We start from the raw sequence: 19,347 nt of genomic DNA, 5'->3' as shown, positions 1-19,347 counted from the left end.
GAAGTTCAATTGGAAAAATTGAAAAACACGTTCAACTTCCGAGACGCGTTCAAAAACGGAAACAATTACTTCCAGGTTTCCGGTGTTCAAAGACTGAAACATTCAGCTCCCAAGACGCTCAAAAACCGAGGTACCACTGTATCTTGGGAAAGCTGCATTTCAGAGATATGCATTCCAATACACAAACTGATCTGCAAAAAGATGGAGCTACTCTTTGGTTTATAAACTATCCAAGAAATCAGTCACTTTTTCTGTCCAGAGGACACCCGGGCACAGAAGGTCATCTCTTCACCATACTCTATTGTACTAAGTGTGTGAGAATGTGTCACATTGTCAGGAGGAGGGTTTGCACATGGCGATGTTATGTGTTGCTGTAGCCCTGGGATATCAAGAAGGGAAGTAAAGGCAGTTGCTACCATCAGCCATTCAGCTGTTGCAGTAGTCTGATGTATCACCACAGTGGCCATGGCTAGACAGGCACCAATGATGATAATTCTGCACCTCCTCTCTTATGAATCTAGGAACTTCCAGCGATATGTGGTGCCAACTACATACAGGTATATGCACCCACAAATCCCGTATGGGAAGATGCCTGCCATAGATATTTTTCTGAATACCACAGTCGGCATAAGCCTGCTGAATGTCCTTAACTCTGTAACTGGGTGATGTCCCCTTCTCTGGATTAGTGAAATAAACTGAGGAAGACGTTGTGTTGCCTCTCCACATGGGACATTTGCACATGCTGAGTAGCTTCACAGTCTGCTCCAAGGAGAAAGGATGCTATGCTTAACTGCTGTCACTAAGACACATGGGGAAGGAGGAAGTGAAACTCAATGGCATAACCATAGTTTGTACTCTTAGTTATCAGAGATGATGTGAGGTCATATAAGAAAGAAGTGGGCTGTACCTAAGCATCTGTCCCGAATGCTTTAGAAACAGGATATCCTTTCTTAAGACTCAGAGTGAGACTGGATAATCCATTCATTGGGGTCTTTTCAGTCTCCATATGTTTGGGGCCTCTGTTACATTCTAGATTAAAGGATAATCATCTATAATTTGGGGGAAAATACTGCTAAGAAAGTTTAAGTTATAGCCTGGGGAGAGTGAGTTTTATTCTCTCAAGAACAGTGGGTAAAAACTGAATCACAGAAAATAATTTCACGCAGCCATTTAATCATGGCATTAAAATATCAGCTATACTAAAAACAGCTGTTGCACCCAGCAACATCGGACCAGCTCCTTGATGAAGCTTTACATTGTTAATCCTGCTACATGTTTTGTAGCAACACACAATCCATTCCTGGTTACAGAACACACTGAACTTCCAAATATTTTTCCACTAAAGGACACACTGCGGCAGGGTTTCTTCTTTTGAAATCAATATGCCCAGTGTGATCAGAATCCCAGCAATTCTTTCGGTCCTTTGAGATACGACAGACAGCTTTGCCAAAGCAACATTATACATTTTTAGTCCACAGTAAACAGACCTTACATTCCTCCGTTTGGGTAATCAGGTGTAATTGAGTAAATATGCACATACAGATGTCATCTTTTGACACTAAATTCTTGTGGAAACAAAATAAGGGGGCTGGCTGGCAGATAAATCTCTCTGAAAATTTATATGTGCACCAATAAAGATTCCATTATGTGGAATATTAAACTTGTACGGATTTCATTTTTTTCCCATAGTTTTGTTCAAAGATCTTTCATGACTATAGATGTGCATTCAAATAAAATTAAAAGTCCCATTCCGTGTCTGTTTCCATGGTGCGCTCTTTCTGCCTGTGAGGAAAAACTGTATGTCTATCCAAATCTGCTCCTAATCATCACTCTCGTCTTCATCAAACGAAAGCAAGCTGCTATTTTTTACTTGCTTGGTTGTATTTTGGGAGGTTGGAGAAATCCTCTTTGTCTCTTTTCTCTTCTTACTTGATGTGGCCATCAAACCGGAGTATTTCTCTTCTGATGAACGCTTAGGAGGTTTCCTAAACATAATCTTTCCATCTCCAGAGTCAGCTTCGTCATCTAGGGTAAGAATGCAAATAGTCCTTTATGTGCACACTCTCGCATCTCCACTTTCCCACCTTCTGAGTTTCAAAAAAGTATGATAATCCCACCGTATAGCTCAAGTATCCTGGGAAAAGGCTGCAGTAGTGCATAAGATTACTTCAGGCAAAGGCTGCAGTATCTTCAGGCAAAGGCTGAGAGACACCACAATCTGAAACTCTGTAGAGCTGCTGCAGACAATATTAAAATGAAGTAATAGTCTAAGCCATTATAAGGTAGCCTTCCATCTTTCTCAATATTAATTTGTCTAAATACCCCCCCCCCCAATTCTGTCTTAGTTACACTATAAGTGATGGAAGTCATAACAAGGTCAAGTTGGCCCAGTGATGTGCTGCCACTATAATATGTTGATGTGAGCCACTGCAATGAAATTTCTCAAAATTTCATATATGAAAGCCCAGGATCACCTGACTTCAAAATGAGCAAGAGTGGAAGAAATCTGATGCAACTATCTGAAGGAAACTGGCAAACGTTACAAAGAATCTTCGTAACTAATGTAGTAGGTAAGCTCACAGTTAACTTAAATCGTATTCATAAATGAAAATTAAAAAAATAAAACGACCCTAAACTTGAAAGTTTCCTTATTTTTTCCAGGTACTATCAGTATGGATGGTATAGAAAACATACATATTCACAACAAAAGAAAATACAAAAGAAAAAGAAAATACATCTAACCAAGGGGGAAAAAATTAGAGAATATTTTGTCTCTTTTCATATTTACAGTTATTTATACCTCTATAAAATGCTATTCACAATAAAGCAGTGAAATGAAAGATAAGATATCAGAAAAAAAGAACAAAGAAAAAATAAAGATGTAAAAGAAATAAAAGGAAAAGTTGTTTTTGTTTTTTTTTTATTATTATTATTATTATTATTATTATTGGAAGGACAGAATATAGCTCATTCACAACAGCCAAATCGTGGTCTGGTCAATACATTGAAACTATGTCATTGTGCACATATAAGGCGTATAACCTACCAAACCCCGCAGCACAGCTTAGGTGAAACCCACAATGAAATAAATAGTGGTTGCATAAGAGGCATTGATTGATGGATTGCAACCACGATGCATAAAGGGCATCATAATGCAGTATGTGAAGGCTAGTAAATGTTGCTTGAGGAAGTCGATGAAGACAAACTCTTGAGACTGGTAATGTGCGAGATGAAGATCATCGGCAAGATTGAAGCATCTCAAAATTGTTTTGCTAGGTTATGAAAGCTAGTGTCATGAATCACAAGCAAAGCCTTATGCTGAGATGGCTTGCAATTTTGATTATTTATAGGTGGCGGAGCATTGAAAGAAAAATCTAAGCTTCTCCTCGGCAACACATTTTTCTTAACTAAGTAACAGAATGTTTTAAAAATCAATTTTCTAATAGAAACTTGCCAGAAACACTGTGGTTGATTGATCTTCATTTAATAACTTACTCTGTGCCCTTGCAACACCATTATCTTGAGATTTATAATAAGCCACAGCTGTGACAGTACATGGTACCTTTTCCATCAAGACTGTCATGGAAAGCAGTGCAAAGGTGGATTCAATAGGAACAAAGTAGAGAGGAGAATGCATTCCTGTCGTAACAATTACGCTATTTAAAACCAGTTCTGGGATCCAAGCCCAACCTCAGCTATGTATTCTAAGAGTTTCGCATTCAGACCTCAGCAAAGACAAGAGCTGGTTCTCCATTACTGCTCGACGCTGCTGCCTTTTTGAATAAAATAAGGCAGAACAGGTAGGGCAGGAGTGAGCTGGGCTGATGTTCTCTCTTTCTCTCTGCTCTCCCGTACAAGGTCTCGTTTTATGGCTTACTACCCATGGACTGGCCAAGACTCCCACTTCGTTACCTGTCCCCATTGAAAGCTGCCAGAACTCTAAACAAAATTAATGGTACACCACAGCTACTATGGCCTCTCCCAGCACTGAGAAAAAGTGGCTGACTTCAAGGGCTGGCAGGAAGAACAGGTGATGAGCAGAAAGTTGACTCAAAAGAAAGCTCATGATCAGGGTGCATTTGATTTAAATCAAATCGATTTAAATCACTAGTCAGTAAGACTTGATTTAAATCTTTTTTTCTTTTCTTTTTTACAGAAAGACTCATTCTTGCTGGTATAATCTTAATATTTACAACCAGTAGACGGTTTCATTTTTGGAATAAATTTTCAGAGTAGTTTTTACAGCTATATCAAAAATTACTGATTTGGTTATACTATTAGAAATACACAGACAGATAATTATGAAATGATTGTGAGATTTAATAAGTTAACTGTTTATATTTGGACAACTTTTCTGCTGTACTTTACTGGAAGGAGAAAAAGAATCATTTCCTTAATAACAATTTAAACAATTTGTATAACTAAAACAAGAACATTATAGCATATGTTTCCATGTATGTTAACTGATGTGGTTAAACAATTTTTTAAAAAAAACTTTGAGTTTTAGCACACATGAAAAACTTAAAACAAATCCTTATTTCCTGATGAATAGCTTTTGGACTATAATGTAACTTAAATAGAAAACTACCTTTAGAAATATTTTTCCTCCAAAAGCATTTTATTTTAAAAATCCATTTTAAATTTTAAAAAATCCATTTTAAATTTTTTTTAAAATCCATTTTTTAATTTTTTTAAAAAAAATAGCATTGATTTTTATCCACCCTGCTCATGATTGTAGACGATGCAGAGCAGACAGACGTCAATGCCTGAGGGGGCGTGCACCATTTTGAGATGGTGGATTTTCTAGATCATATGGTGGTGTGTTAATTAAAATGGCACTGAGAGAGGGTTGATCTTTCTGATGATGTGGGAATCAGAGGGACTAGTATAAATATGCTGTAACAATGTTTTTAATGAAACACACACACACACACAAAATCAGACCTTGACTCATAGTTTATCTACAGAAGAAAAGAAAACCTGCCAGCAGAGAGAGATGAGAGAACTAGGATAGGATACGTTGGCTCACAGAGATCAAAGCCTTTCAATCAACAACACCAACCAATTTTGGGAGCCCTTGACTCCGCTCCACATTGTCAGCAGTGGTGAGCTGGGGAATAAATCAGCGAGGAATGACTACAGGTAAAGTCTTATGCAAGCAGTTTGCAGGAAGAATGAGAAAGAGGAGATGAAGTCCTAAATCAGCTTGGCTAACATGTTGAAGGAAAGCAACTTTGATTTGTGAGGGCCTGCAAAAAAAGCAAGAAAGAAAGGATACTTTTCCTTTAGCTAGGAACAAAATACATCTCACCCATTCTGAGATACAAGAGTGATGGATTTCTACCGCATCCTACACTTGGGCCAATGACCTCCAGAAACTGATGAGCTATCTATCTTTGAAAAGTTCAGAGAGGGATTTGTAAAAGAAACAAATGCTGTTAGAAGCCTGACAACAGCCAAAGCCGGGAATTTGAGAGGAATTGCTTTTTATCGAAAGTGAGCTGGCAGTTGTAGGCCGGTGAATGGTTAGGTTTTACAGAAATGAAGCAGAAGTTAATTTTGACAGAAAGAGAAATAAAACATTAATAACAACATTAAAACTTTAACAGAGCAGCACAGCTAAGACTGCCCAGGAAGAACATATTTGGCACAAACAAGGAAACCAATGTTTTAAAAATAGCTGGCAATGTTACTGGGGACAATGCTAAACAAATGACGTTGTTTAAAATCCTTTAAACAAATACTGTTTGTGTCATTGCCATGGTCCTGGACTAAGAACCTTCAGAGGCTAAACTCTCCAGCAGCGGCTCTAAGTGGTGCCTCGCAAGACGAAAAGAATCCGTTCTGCGAGTCTCTTCGTCTAGCGGTTTTTTCGTCTTGCGAAGCAAGCCCATTGACGGATTAGCGGATTAGCACTATTAGCGGCTTATCGGCTTAGCGGATAAGCGGCTTAGAAAAAGGGGGGGAACCTGCAGGAACTCGCAATACATTTTCGTCTTGCAAAGCAAGCCCATAGGAAATTCATTTTGCGAAGCACCTCCAAAACGGAAAACTCTTTCGTCTAGCGAGTTTTCCGTCTTGCGAGGCATTCGTCTTGCGGGGCACCACTGTACTAGTTTCCCAAATAAAGTTCTGCACCTTGGATTTTGAACCCTGGCCACAAAAACCTGGAGAAGTTCCAGATGATGGGGAACTAACTTCATATTCCTCCAGTGATTAAGAAAGCCTTGGAGAAAGCTTACTGAGAAATGATATACAATGAAATGAAAAGGATGTTCAAAATAATTTTGGGGGGGGGAAATCCCAGAAGCTTTTCTTTTGGGAATTATAGGGACAGAACTACCTAAATTGTATAGAAATTTATTTATGTATGCTACTCCAGAAGCAAGAATGCTACTCGCCCAAAAGTGGAAAGAAGCAGAAGTCCCAGCAAAGGAAGAACAGGTACAAAAACTTATGGAATATGCAGAAATTGTGGAACTTACCGGAAAATAAGAAATCAAGATAACAAACTTTTTATAAAAGAATGGAAATGGTTTGTTGAATATTTACAGATAAATTGCAAACAGATAAGAACAGAAGCAGGATTATTGTAATAACCTGCAATCTGATAAGTGTATATATTTAAAGTAGATAATTAAATGAGCAAATTACCGTAAATGAATTTGGATATGCGGAAGATATTAAAAAATAAATTTAAGGAACTGCAGAAAGAGGGGGAAGGAAGTCAAACTCTGAATGTTAAATTGATTGTAAAACTAATGAAATGTATACATTTGAAATAAATATAAATAAAAACTTTTTTTAAAAAAAGAAAGCCTTGGAGAAAGTGGTTTGGGGGGGGGTTCCCGTGGGAGCACTTTGAAGATATGTTATTCAAGGTTGACTCATTAAAGTTCATGGGCATGACCAACTGAGGTCCATTGATTTCTATGTGTCTACCCTGAGTACGACTTAGCTAATTAAAACCCAGCCATTCCAAATGTATCTTTATTATCCACTTTGAATCTTATTAAGACAATTTCAAAAGGGAAAAAGAAAAACCTTGCTTTAAAACAGGTAAATCACAGTTCTATATGCATACACACACAAATTCAGTTCCCAGGATTGTCATTTCTTTGTGTGGGTTCTTCGCAGAAAGTTGATGGGTTGTTGTTTGATATTAAAAATCAAAAAATTACAGTGATGCCTTGGAAGTCGAACGGAATCCATTCCAAAAATCCGTTTGATTTCTAAAACATTCAGAAACCAAGGTGCAGCTTCCAGCTGGCTGTAGGAAGTCACGTTGGACGTTCGGGTTCCAAAGAACATTCGAAAACTGGAACAATCACTTCTGGTTTTCAATCGTTCGGGAGCCAAAACATTCGACTCCCAAGGTGATTGAAAACCAGGGTACGACTGTACTAGGGATCAGATGTAATCATTTCATGTGTCAGGGCATCTATATTATATGGCAATAAATGCACACATGGTGGGATACTGGTGTGACTGAAAACATGCATCTGTTTCACACTCACATTATGCTTTTTTGGGGGGGGGGTATGCTTTAAAAACTTATATTGTGAAGCCACCCTCTTAACAGTCTATTTCAATAGGGGTACTGTGAGACTGCAAAGGCATCTATACAATCCTGTTTCCACAATGCTGTGCAGAACATAAGAGACACAGCACAGAGCTCAGTTTCTTTCTCCATAATGGAGTCCCATATTAAACGGAGCTTTCTTCCAGGCTTCCTTTGCCTGCCAGCAATTCAAGACAGAAGCGGGAAAGCCATGTAGATCTGTCACCACGGCAGGGCTGAGGGCTCATCAACATGATCTTTACTCACTAACGGCAGAAGACTGAATAGCTTAACTCCAAGCCTTTTGGCTTTCTCCAGCACCGACTGTACATGTTCCTCTAGCCACTTATTCAGAAAGGCTTTGCTCTAATGTTCCCACTGGTATGGTACCTCACAGTTCTCAGACCACCGGCATCATTAAACTAAATATGTCTCTCTTTCTCCCCTGAAAAAAAGTGTTGAAAGAAAGAGTGATGGAAACCAATCTATTGTCCCGGTGTTGAAAGTCAAGTGGTACACAAGGTTATAGAAATAACAGCTAGTCAGTAAGGCTGCCAATCAGCTACACGTCAGCACAAACTCACAAAGTGCTAAAGCAGCACTTTGGGATATAGAAAGTGTACTTTGATGCCCAAGCAGATAATGTGTGGCATATGGCTAAAAAAAAAAAACTAAACAAGAGAGAGAGAGAGAGAGAAACCAAGCAAATTGAACAAGACTAGAATAATATTACAGTTTGAATGAGTAAGGACACTCGCTGCCAAGTTTTTGGACTTGTGCATACATTACGATGTCCCAGAGGCCAGATGTACTAGAAAAGGAGCAGAAAAAATCAATTCTAGAGATTATAATGAATACATGAAAAAGGCATTATACACCAATTACCATTTTCTGCTTCTATGAAATTTTATCTCAGAAAAAATTACCTTTGACAGGACAGTAATTCTCTCTAGGATTCAAGCGGAAGGTTTACAGAAAAATATTGCGCAGAGAGAGACTTAAGCTCTTTTCATTTTTAGAAACTAATTTAGCTTCTACCAATAAATTAAGGTTAAGTGAAAATATTTAGATTGTGGCTAAAAACAATTCTGTTAGGAGAGATCTGCTTTATCCGCTGAAGAAATGTGGTTGGTGGAATCACTGCCAAACTGATGTTTGTGTGTTCCTGTCTATCTCCTTTGTGTGCATTGTGATTTTTGCTGGGGTGTTAGGGGTGAGGTGGTACCTCTGGTGGGGGGCACATTGTGCTCATTTTGGGTTAGTTTTTCCACCTTTGGTCCCCACCCAGCACTCAGCTCTCACCTGTGGCTCCTAGAAGCTGTCAGCATGTGACAGCAGCCACACCCTGGGAACAGCTTCAACTGGATGGCTAAACCAGGTGAGGGTAGCCGATGGGTCCCAAACCTTCTGCGAGTTAGGAACTTCCCTGCATGCGAATACAGGCTCTGGCAGATTGAGCGGACGAGACCAAGTGCCGGTTCAAATGGTCAAGAAGGCAGTTTCTGTGCATGCTGTAGAGGGAAGTGAGGGGCAGGTGGGGTTTGCCAATAGGGCAGGTACACCATCTTAGAGAAGGAAAACTCCACTGCCTTGTGGCTGTACTCAATTGTGAGAAAAGCTTCAGAAGTAAAACCTGAGGGTGATGTCTTGTACACCTCTTTCCACCAACTCCTGCAGCCAAGCTGGTGCCAAATGTATTGGTCTGCTTTCCTTTGGACCACATCAGTGAAGTGTCTTGTTATCTAGGCCAGTGTTTCCCAATGGAGGAGCATATGGCCCCCTGGGGGCTCCAGGATGTTCCAAGGGAGGCATAGGTGAAAATTGCATAAATGGGGGGGGGGCACAGCATGAGGCTAGGGGGCCACAGAGGGAAGTGAGAAGGGAGAAATCAATTTTGTTTTTTTAAAAAAATCCTGATCGGCTGGCTATCCGCTTGGCCTATCACAAGCGAGTAAGGGGGCGGCCCACCAGGGCCTAGCGCTCCTTTTTGCCATGTGTGTTTTCTTGGAGCAGTCCTGGTTTGTTTCCGGCAGGAGAGGGCGCACGCTGAGACTCCCGTTTTGACAAGTAGAGCCCACGATCCAGAACCCCTAGGTCAGGTAAGTGCGGTGGTGGGGCAACAATGGGTAGGGCTGGGCAAGCTAGAGCTGCTTGATAAGATCTTTTTGCACCAGGTCAGTGAGGACCACTTGTTTTTAAAATTTCTCCAACTACAGTGGTATCTCGTGTTACGTACTTAATCCGTTCCGGAGGTCCGTTCGTAACCGGGACCACTTGTTTTTAAAATTTCTCCCATATACAATGGTACCTCATGTTACATACTTAATCCGTTCTGGAGGTCCGTTTGTAACCGGAAACCGCTCGTAACATGAGGCGCGCTTTCGCTAATGGTGCCTCCCACTGCTGCCGCACCGCCAGAGCACGACTTCCGCTCGCATCCCAGGGCAAAGGTCGCAACCGGGAGCATCTACTTCTGGGTTAGCGGAGCGCATAACCCAAAGCATTTGTTAGGGGGACGGTACGTAACACGAGGTTCCACTTTATACAGAACTCCCTGTGCACCTTTGGGACTGTATATGTAGGTTTTCCCCTGTGTGTCAAATAACTGTTTACAAACAAAACATTTAAATAGCTACCTTTCTACCAGTAGGACAGGGGGGGGGCATGGGCGTAGCCAGGATTTTTGTCGGGGGGCAGGCTTTTGTTAATGGGGCAGAACCTCAGATTTGTACTGTGTCCATGGGGGGCACAGGAAGGAAACAAGTTCAGAAGGGGGCCATGGTTGGAAAAAGGTTGGGAAACACTCATCTAAGCAGCCCATGACCTCCATACACGGTGCCCAGGTTTGCACCTTAGAGAGGCCACTTTGGTGCTGCTAACGCAGCAAAAACAATGCAGGAGGCAGCAGTTACAAGTTATCGGCCTCTGCAGCCACAGCGAGTGCTGTGACTCTCCAGCTGTTTGATTTCATCCCGGGAAGCGCACTCCATTGTCCATTGTCCCTCGAGACAGATGAACAGTAAGCAGTTGCCTTAAACGCGGTTATGTCTTTCTGTCCCTTTGCCGTGGCTGTCACGCTTGTGCTGTTAAGTTCCACCTGGCATCTCTAACCTTATTATCTCTAACTAAAGCTAGGAGGAGAGAGAGAAAGCACACCCAAAGGAGCCCCTAGAGAAATGAAGCAGCTGTAATGCAGAAAGGAGAAAGGCAGCAACTTGAAATGGCAAACCAGGGAAATGGGAATTGGTGGCAGTACTGGAAGATCAAGACAGAGAGAGTGCTAAGGAGAGGGGCAATAAGGAATCAAAGTGAGCAGAGCAGGGGGTTGGATAGGCATCGTATCCAAAGTAACTGACAAATTAGAAGGCTGCTTGATAGAAACAGTCCTTCTGCTTAGTAAAGAATGCTGAACCTAGTGTTTACAAAACATACCTGTGGCTTTGGGAGTCTCTTTAACCTCCTTTTTAATCTTCATCACTTCTTCGGCACTCAGGTCCCCTTTTTTCAAAACAATCACCTGTGGCTGTTCATCCTCTTTGTCGCTTCCATCGTCATCGTCATCAGCTGGGAGCTGTTCTCTCTGGAAGAAAGGAGGAAAGCTAAGCTACTCAGACAGTCATTCCCCAAATAATTTTAAGGTAAGAGAAGGATGATTAGCAGTCATCTACTACCATCTGACCAGTTCTCTTGGGTTAAGGAAAAGACAAAACAATAATCGGAATTGGCAGAACATGAAATTATAAAATGTCAGGAAGAAGGTTGGCTGGAACAGCTTCTCCCTGTTATCTTCTATGGCGGGACTGGAGAACCTCTGGCCCTACAGACATTGTTGGACTGCAACTCCCATCACCCCCAACCATCATGGCCAATGATCAGGGTTGAACGGACTTGTAGTTCTGCAACACTTGGAGGGTCAAAGGTTCCTGAGTCTTGTTCTATCTGAAGGGTCTTCTTTTATATAGTAAAATAATTCTAACAACTACACCACCTGAATCCCACACTTCATTTAGTTTTATTGTAAGAATGCCCCTTTGAGGCAAACCATGCATTTAATTATGTACTATGTCCAGCAAGTAAGAAACCAATACTTTTCTAATAAAAAGAAAAGGAAAGAAAACAAAACTTTCAGACAATTAACAGTCAGTGCAGTCTGGTGTTGGTTAAACATGAAGCGGCATTCAGGTCCTACCTCTGCCGTGAAGTTAGCCCGTGGACAAACTACACCTTCACTGCCTCAGTTCATTTTTCAGTTGTCGATTGGGATAAATAGTGACCTGCCGCTCTAGGTTTTGCTGAGATAAAACATAAAGGCCCAATCCTAAACAGGAGTAATTCCAATTGAGCGGGTATTGAGGATTGCTGTTTAAAGGACTTTTGAACATACCATGTCACTCTTGTGCCTAATCCTAGACATTTTCACTGGAAAGTCTGACAGGAAGCAATGCATTTTTTCTCAGGTAAGTATGCTTAGGATTGCAGCATTTATTGCAAAGTAGTAGGCAAAAGATGTAATGTTCTTGAGCTGGTTTATAGCTACAGATTCCAAAAATCTTACACAAAACTTGCTTCCAGTTATCAGCTAGAATCAACAGGTAGAATCCAACTGGTGCCCTTGCACTCGCACAAGACCTTTGGATCTAGACGCCTCCACTAACAGAACAGGACAGGTGATTTTTGTTGATTTTTACCCTCTACCCCTACAACCACGAGAGGGGGAGAAAAGCTTTTTCTATCCACTTTCTCCTTGCCATGCATAATTTTATAAAATTCTACCACGTTCACCTCTTAGTCACCCCAAATGCTGCAACCTTTACTCATAGGGGAGTTGCTTCATTCTCTTGATCATTTTGGCGCCCTTTTCTGAATCTTTTCCAGCTCTACATTATCTTTTTTTAAGTGAGGTGACCAGAACTGTACCCAGTGTATTTGAAAAGCGGTTGCACCACAAGTTTATATAGTGGCATCAGGATATCAACAGCTTTCTTTTCCATTTCTTTCTTAGCAATTCATAACATGGAATTTGCCTTTTTCACAGCTGCCACACACGGGGTTGACATTTTCATGGAGCTATCCACTACAACCCCAAGGTCTCATATTCCTGTCAGCGCCAGCTCAGACCCCATGAGTGTATATATGCCCTTCCGGGAGCCCAATGGGAATCCCCCCAATCTTTCTGGAATCCAGTCTAGATTTGCGAATCTGTGATTTTCAAAGACAGCTTATACCGAAAACAACTCAAATGCTTTCAGATTTCTGTGAAGTGCAACTAGTCAGTCAGCTTGCATCTAAAATACAAAATGTGACAGCTTTTTATCTACGCAAAGCAACCCAGCTTGAAGGTTTGTACTGCTTCTCATTTCTGTAGCCCCAGAACACTCACCAGCGCAGGCAGAATAGGAAAACAATCAAACCTAAGAGACATCAAACGCAGAGCTACAAACTGGTTTCCATCACACTGCATGAAACTCTCAGAGAAGCGTTGTTACTAAGGACAAATGGAAATATTACTTTTCCTCCTCTTTATCATACTCTGCTGCCTTTTCTCCCTTTGACAATTTGTTCATTAAGAAAGGATCTCGCCTGGTTTGTCCAAACTAAACCTTCTATCTATCTATCTATCTATCTATCTATCTATCTATCTATCTATCTATCATCTATCTATCTTGTATACGGCCCTTCATCATCTATCTATCTATCTATCTATCTATCTATCTATCTATCTATCTATCTATCTGTCATCTATCTATCTTGTATATGGCCCTTCATCTATCTATCTACAGTGGTGCCTTGCAAGACGAAATTAATTCGTTCCGCAAGTCTTTTCGTCTTGCGAGTTTTTCGTCTTGCGAAGCACGGTTTCCCATAGGAATGCATTAAAAATCAATTAATGCGTTCCTATGGAAACCGCCTTCAGACCAGGTCCGGGGACAGTCTGTCCCCTGACCTCTTCTGAAGGCCGGTGGGGGGCGAAAGTCTTTGCTCCCCCCCCCCACGCCTGCCTTCCCGGGACAGCGGAGACTTCTCCGCTGTCCCGGGGTGGTCTTAAAATGCTGGCGGGCGGCAGTGAAGCCTTCGCTGCCGTCCCCCAGCATTTTAAAAGCCCCCGGGACAGCGGAGACTTCCCGGGGCGATTTTAAAATGCTGGCGGGCAGCAGCGCTGCCGCCCGCCAGCATTTTAAGATCACCCCAGACAGCGGAGAAGTCCTCCGCTGTCCCGGGGTTTTTAAAATGCTGGTGGGCGGCAGCGAAGGCTTCGCGGGCAGCAGCGGTGCCGCCCGCCAGCATTTTAAGATCACCCCAGACAGCGGAGACTTCTCCGCTCCCGGGGCGATTTTAAAATGCTGGCGGGCGGCAGCGAAGTCTTCGCTGCCGCCCACCAGCATTTTAAAAACCCCGGGACAGTGGAGGACTTCTCCGCTGTCTGGGGTGATCTTAAAATGCTGGCGGGCGGCAGCACTGCTGCCCGCCAGCATTTTAAAATCGCCCCGGGACAGCGGAGGAATTCTCCGCTGTCCCGGGGCGATTTAAAAGCCCCCGGGAAGGCAGGCAGGGGGGACAAAGACTTTTGCCCCCCACCGGCCTTCAGAAGAGGTCCTGGACCTCTTCTGAAGGCGGGCGGGGGGCAAAAGTCTTTGTCCCCCCTGCCTGCCTTCCCGGGAGAGCGGAGAAACGCAGCGCTGCGTTTCTCCGCTCTCCCGGAAGGCAGGCAGGGGGGGAGCAAAGACTTTTGCCCCCCGCCCACCTTCAGAAGAGGTCCAGGACCTCTTCTGAAGGCGGGCGGGGGGCAAAAGTCTTTGCTCCCCCCTGCCTGCCTTCAAAAGCCATCCGGGATAGCGGGAAGCGCTTCCCTGCTATCCCGGACTGCTTTTAAAATGCTGGCGGTGGGGAGCAAAGCCTTTCGGCCCCCGCCGGCCTTCCTGGACCTCTTCTGAAGGCCGGGGGGGGGGAGTCTTTGCTCCCCACCGCTAGCATTTAAAAGAGGTCCCCGGAGATTTCCCTATGGGCTTTCTTCTTGCGAAGCAAGCCCATAGGGAAATTCGTTTTGCGAAGCGCCTCCAAAACGGAAAACCCTTTCGTCTAGCGGGTTTTTCGTCTTGCGAGGCGTTCGTCTTGCGGGGCACCACTCTATCTATCTATCTATCTATCTATCTATCTATCTTGTATACGGCCCTTCATCTATCTATCTATCTATCATCTATCTATCTATCTATCTATCTATCTATCTATCTATCTATCTTGTATACGGCCCTTCACTTGGAGATTTCAAGGCAGTTCACAACATAAAATTACATTACAAAAAACACAAAATACATAATTAAAAATAAGAACAAAATACATAATTAAAAATAAGAAAATCGCTCCCGGGGCGATTTTAAAATGCTGGCGGGCGGCAGCGAAGCCTTCGCTGCCGCCCACCAGCATTTTAAAAACCCCAGGACAGTGGAGGACTTCTCCGCTGTCTGGGGTGATCTTAAAATGCTGGCGGGCGGCAGCGCTGCTGCCCGCCAGCATTTTAAAATCGCCCCGGGACAGCGGAGGAATTCTCCGCTGTCCCGGGGCGATTTAAAAGCCCCCGGGAACGCAGGCAGGGGGGACAAAGACTTTTGCCCCCCACCGGCCTTCAGAAGAGGTCCTGGACCTCTTCTGAAGGCGGGCGGGGGGCAAAAGTCTTTGTCCCCCCTGCCTGCCTTCCCGGGAGAGCGGAGAAACGCAGCGCTGCGTTTCTCCGCTCTCCCGGAAGGCAGGCAGGGGGGGAGCAAAGACTTTTGCCCCCCGCCCACCTTCAGAAGAGGTCCAGGACCTCTTCTGAAGGCGGGCGGGGGGCAAAAGTCTTTGCTCCCCCCTGCCTGCCTTCAAAAGCCATCCGGGATAGCGGGAAGCGCTTCCCTGCTATCCCGGACTGCTTTTAAAATGCTGGCGGTGGGGAGCAAAGCCTTTCGGCCCCCGCCGGCCTTCCTGGACCTCTTCTGAAGGCCGGGGGGGGAGTCTTTGCTCCCCACCGCTAGCATTTAAAAGAGGTCCCCGGAGATTTCCCTATGGGCTTTCTTCTTGCGAAGCAAGCCCATAGGGAAATTCGTTTTGCGAAGCGCCTCCAAAACGGAAAACCCTTTCGTCTAGCGGGTTTTTCGTCTTGCGAGGCGTTCGTCTTGCGGGGCACCACTCTATCTATCTATCTATCTATCGATCTATCTTGTATACGGCCCTTCATCTATCTATCTATCATCTATCTATCTATCTATCTATCTATCTATCTATCTATCTTGTATACGGCCCTTCACTTGGAGATTTCAAGGCAGTTCACAACATAAAATTACATTACAAAAAACACAAAATACATAATTAAAAATAAGAACAAAACTCTCACGCAACACATTCAAAAGGGCATCAAATGTCCATCAGTCACAGGCCTGGCTGAAGAGGAATGTTTTTGCCTGGTATAATGAAGGTGCCAGCCGAACCTCCCTGAGAAGAGCATTCCACAAATGGGGAGCCACTGCAGAAAAGGTCTGTCTTGCAAAAGGGCATGGCTGGAAGGCAGGCTGGAACCCTGAACAGAAGCATTCCATACTCCCAACGTCTGGCTGCAAGCTCCACGTGCAAAATACTATTTGTTAGATTTTTGCCCTGCCAAGGCAGCATGTATAGGCTTCCCAGAAGGTCTGCTCTGTGACTAGACCCAGACCTGATTAACATCAGCAAGACTGCTGCATGGCTTGAGTCTTTTGGACTTTGCTTTTGGCTAGAGAGAATAATTGTATGCTAATTCACATAGACATAGAATCATGAAATTGGAAGAGACCCTAGTGATCAGACCAACCCCTGGCAAGGCAGGAATATGCAGCTTTCCCTTATGGGGATCGAACCTGCAACCTTGGAATTATCAGCACCTCACTCTAACCAAGTGAGTGATCCATGCTCTGTCCACACAGTGGGGGGAGGGTATGTAACTATACTTTAAAAAGCCCACAGGGGAGGGAAGGCAAACCCACCCACCCAATCTTTACTTCCCTGTTCTCTACTGCTTAAAGCTGCCCCTCCCTGCCTGACTCCAATACTGGCAAGGAAAAAACTACATAAAGCAGAGGAGCATGGTAGGGTAAGGTGAGTGGGGATTGGGCAAGTTTCACTCCCCTCCGCCAACATGCTCCTTTTAAGGGTAAAACGTTAACTCCTACCCCTGCTTTATAGCCAAAGGGCAGTCACATGTTTAGAATCATAGAATCATAGAATCATAGAGTTGGAAGAGACCACAAGGACCATCGAGTCCAATCCCCTGCCAAGCAGGAAACACCATCAGAGCACTCCTGACATATGGTTGTCAAGCCTCTGCTTAAAGACCTCCAAAGAAGGAGACTCCACCACACTCCTTGGCAGCAAATTCCACTGTCGAACAGCTCTTACTGTCAGGAAGTTCTTACTAATTTAATAAACATGCACAAGTCTGGGGTGGCTCTAATATTTATTTATTTGGCTTTAATTTATTTATCAGCTGCTTCACAACCAAACCAGCATGGTAGACTTCTACAATCGTACAATTATTAATTTCTAGAATGACTTCAGCGGAAGCCTTATTCAACAGCCTAAATATTAAAAATATGGAATGCTTTGTGAATTTGTGTGTCACCCTCGTACAGAGCAAGAGAGGCCTACAGAGATTCAATCCAACAAGCTTATTTGCATGCACTCGAGGGCTGGGCAGCGGGGCTTTTCATATCTGTTTTGGGACTGTGTCTCACTCACACGAACCACTTTCAAAGCTCAGTCTTCACCCACTTCTTTCGCAAACAGCTGGTGGCGCAAAGCCCAAGGGCTGCTATGTCAAGAGAGACAAAGAGCCTGGCTATGCATGCAAATCTGACATAGGCACTTCTCTGGGTTTAGGACCAATTGTTTGAAGCGGTGATGCTTCTGAATGCCAGTTGCTGGAAATCCCAAGTGGGGAAAGGGCTGTTGTGCTCAAGTCATGCTTTGGGGGTTTCCACAGGCATCTGGTTGGCTACTGTGGATGAGATGAAGTGTTAGAAACTGGGGCAGAAAAGGTAGGTGCCAAATGGCTTTGGGGGTCTGGGTTCTGGGTGCCAAAACAGAACGTCTAGTCGCAACACTTTTTATTTATTATTTTGATAAGCATGAATTAAGATGCAATTCACATAAGTGACACATTGCTAATATCACATTTTTAGCAGAAATTGTTAATACATGTTTAATTTGGTGTTTACAATAAAAATATTGGTGCCAAAGTTCAGTTTTCAAAACTGCTCTTTATTGTTAAACACCTTAACATATTGTCTATCCTTAATACATACTTTGAGGCTTCAAAGCACATACATTCCAGTAATCCTCGAGTGTCAGCCAGGTTAAAAAAATGGCACCCAGACTTTTTGAGGTGCTCGCAAATGGCGAATCTTTAGGTGCAAAATGCTCCTGGCGCCCTGCTAATTTCGAATCCTGGTGACAGGGGCCATCGGTACGATCCTGCAAGTTCTTATGTTCCTATTTAAACTGTAGGCATTGAGGGTGTGCTTTTTTGTGGTGGGGGGATCTACCTATAACTTCTGTTATAAAATGAAGCACAGGTTTGACACCAGATCAAAAGCCAGCAATGCCATTCCATGCATGCTAGTTTGGGATCGTTGGTCAAAGTGGCCATTTATGCTGCAAAGTGCAAGGAGTAAGATTAATTCAGTTTAGCTTGCACTCCCTCTGCTGTTTGTTTCTGCAAAAATAGCACACCAGTCATTGTGATCAGATCCTTCCTTTCTCAAAGAAAGCAGGTACATATTTCCCTATCCCCATCTCTTTCTTGCACACACTGATGGATCCACCCTAGTTAAAGAATAAAACTGCACTTGGGAGTGAAAGATTTGGGATCTCATTAGTTAGGATGTTCCCTAAGAGAAGAGAACGGAATGCAAGGGGGGGGGAGATACTCCAGGGAAAGAAAGTTATTCAAGGGGGGATTTTTATTTTATTCAAATAAAAATATTTATTAATAATAATAAATAAATAAATAAATAAATAAATAAATAAAAACACTACATCTCGTATTGATAGTTTTGTCCTGTTATTTCAAATCATCTCTCTATCTTTGCCAAGTTAGGAATCCCTAACTTGTTAGGGAGAGGATCCCTAAGCAAGGATCCAAGTTAGGGAACCTCTCCAAACGTATGTGTTTGAAACGGTGTGCAAAAGGCCATGTCCTAAAGCTTTGGGTCTGTCCAAATTGTGGCATTTCCAGAGGGGCTATGATGTCAGGGCAAAGCTTTGAAGTCACTTCAGCACCTGATTTGGGGGGGGGGGAATCGACCCCCCAACCGCCCCGCCTTTTGCCAGAACAGAGATGGGAAACCCTAATTGGAAGCCGGGTGGAGCACCAGACCCTTTATGCTCAAGGTCGTGGGTTCGAATCCCACTCTGGGCAAAAGATCCCTGCGCTGACTACAGGCGACCTCGGTGGGCCCTTCCGCTTCTATGAAGCGCGGAAGCCCGGACACCAGGGCGACCCTCTCGCCGCCTTTCCCCGCCTGGCCAGGGAAGGGCCCCGGGGCGGGCGCTCGTCGCCGTTACCTTGGTGTCCACCGTGGGCCCCTCCCGGTAGCCGACTCGCGCCTTGAAGCGGCTCAGGAAGGCGGGCTCGGCCGGCCGCACGTACGAAACCTGGTTCTTTTTGCTCATGGTGCCGCTGAGGTAAACCTAGGCTTGTGTGAACGCCGAGCGACGGCGCCTCACGTCACGTCACGTCACGACGTCGTCCCGCCCACCCCGCTCCCCGCCATCTTTCTTTC

The 19,347-nt window shown here is 43.8% G+C and overlaps 1 protein-coding gene across 1 annotated transcript; it reads right to left on the bottom strand.

Moving 5' to 3' along the window:
• Positions 1-1,153: 1,153 nt before the first annotated feature.
• Positions 1,154-19,270, bottom strand: KIAA1143. Its single transcript, XM_083706127.1, has 3 exons — positions 19,130-19,270; positions 10,994-11,141; positions 1,154-2,025 (listed from the first exon to the last, which is right to left on the bottom strand). Exons 1-3 carry the CDS (start codon positions 19,235-19,237, stop codon positions 1,820-1,822), a joined length of 462 nt encoding a protein of 153 aa, XP_083562253.1. The 5' UTR covers positions 19,238-19,270; the 3' UTR covers positions 1,154-1,819.
• Between the last annotated feature and the right edge of the window lie 77 nt (positions 19,271-19,347).

The sequence above is a fragment of the Podarcis gaigeae genome (assembly GCF_964106915.1).
Source record: "Podarcis gaigeae genome assembly, chromosome: 12".
Classification (NCBI taxonomy): domain Eukaryota; kingdom Metazoa; phylum Chordata; class Lepidosauria; order Squamata; family Lacertidae; genus Podarcis; species Podarcis gaigeae.
This window is presented reverse-complemented; position numbering and strand designations above follow the sequence as displayed.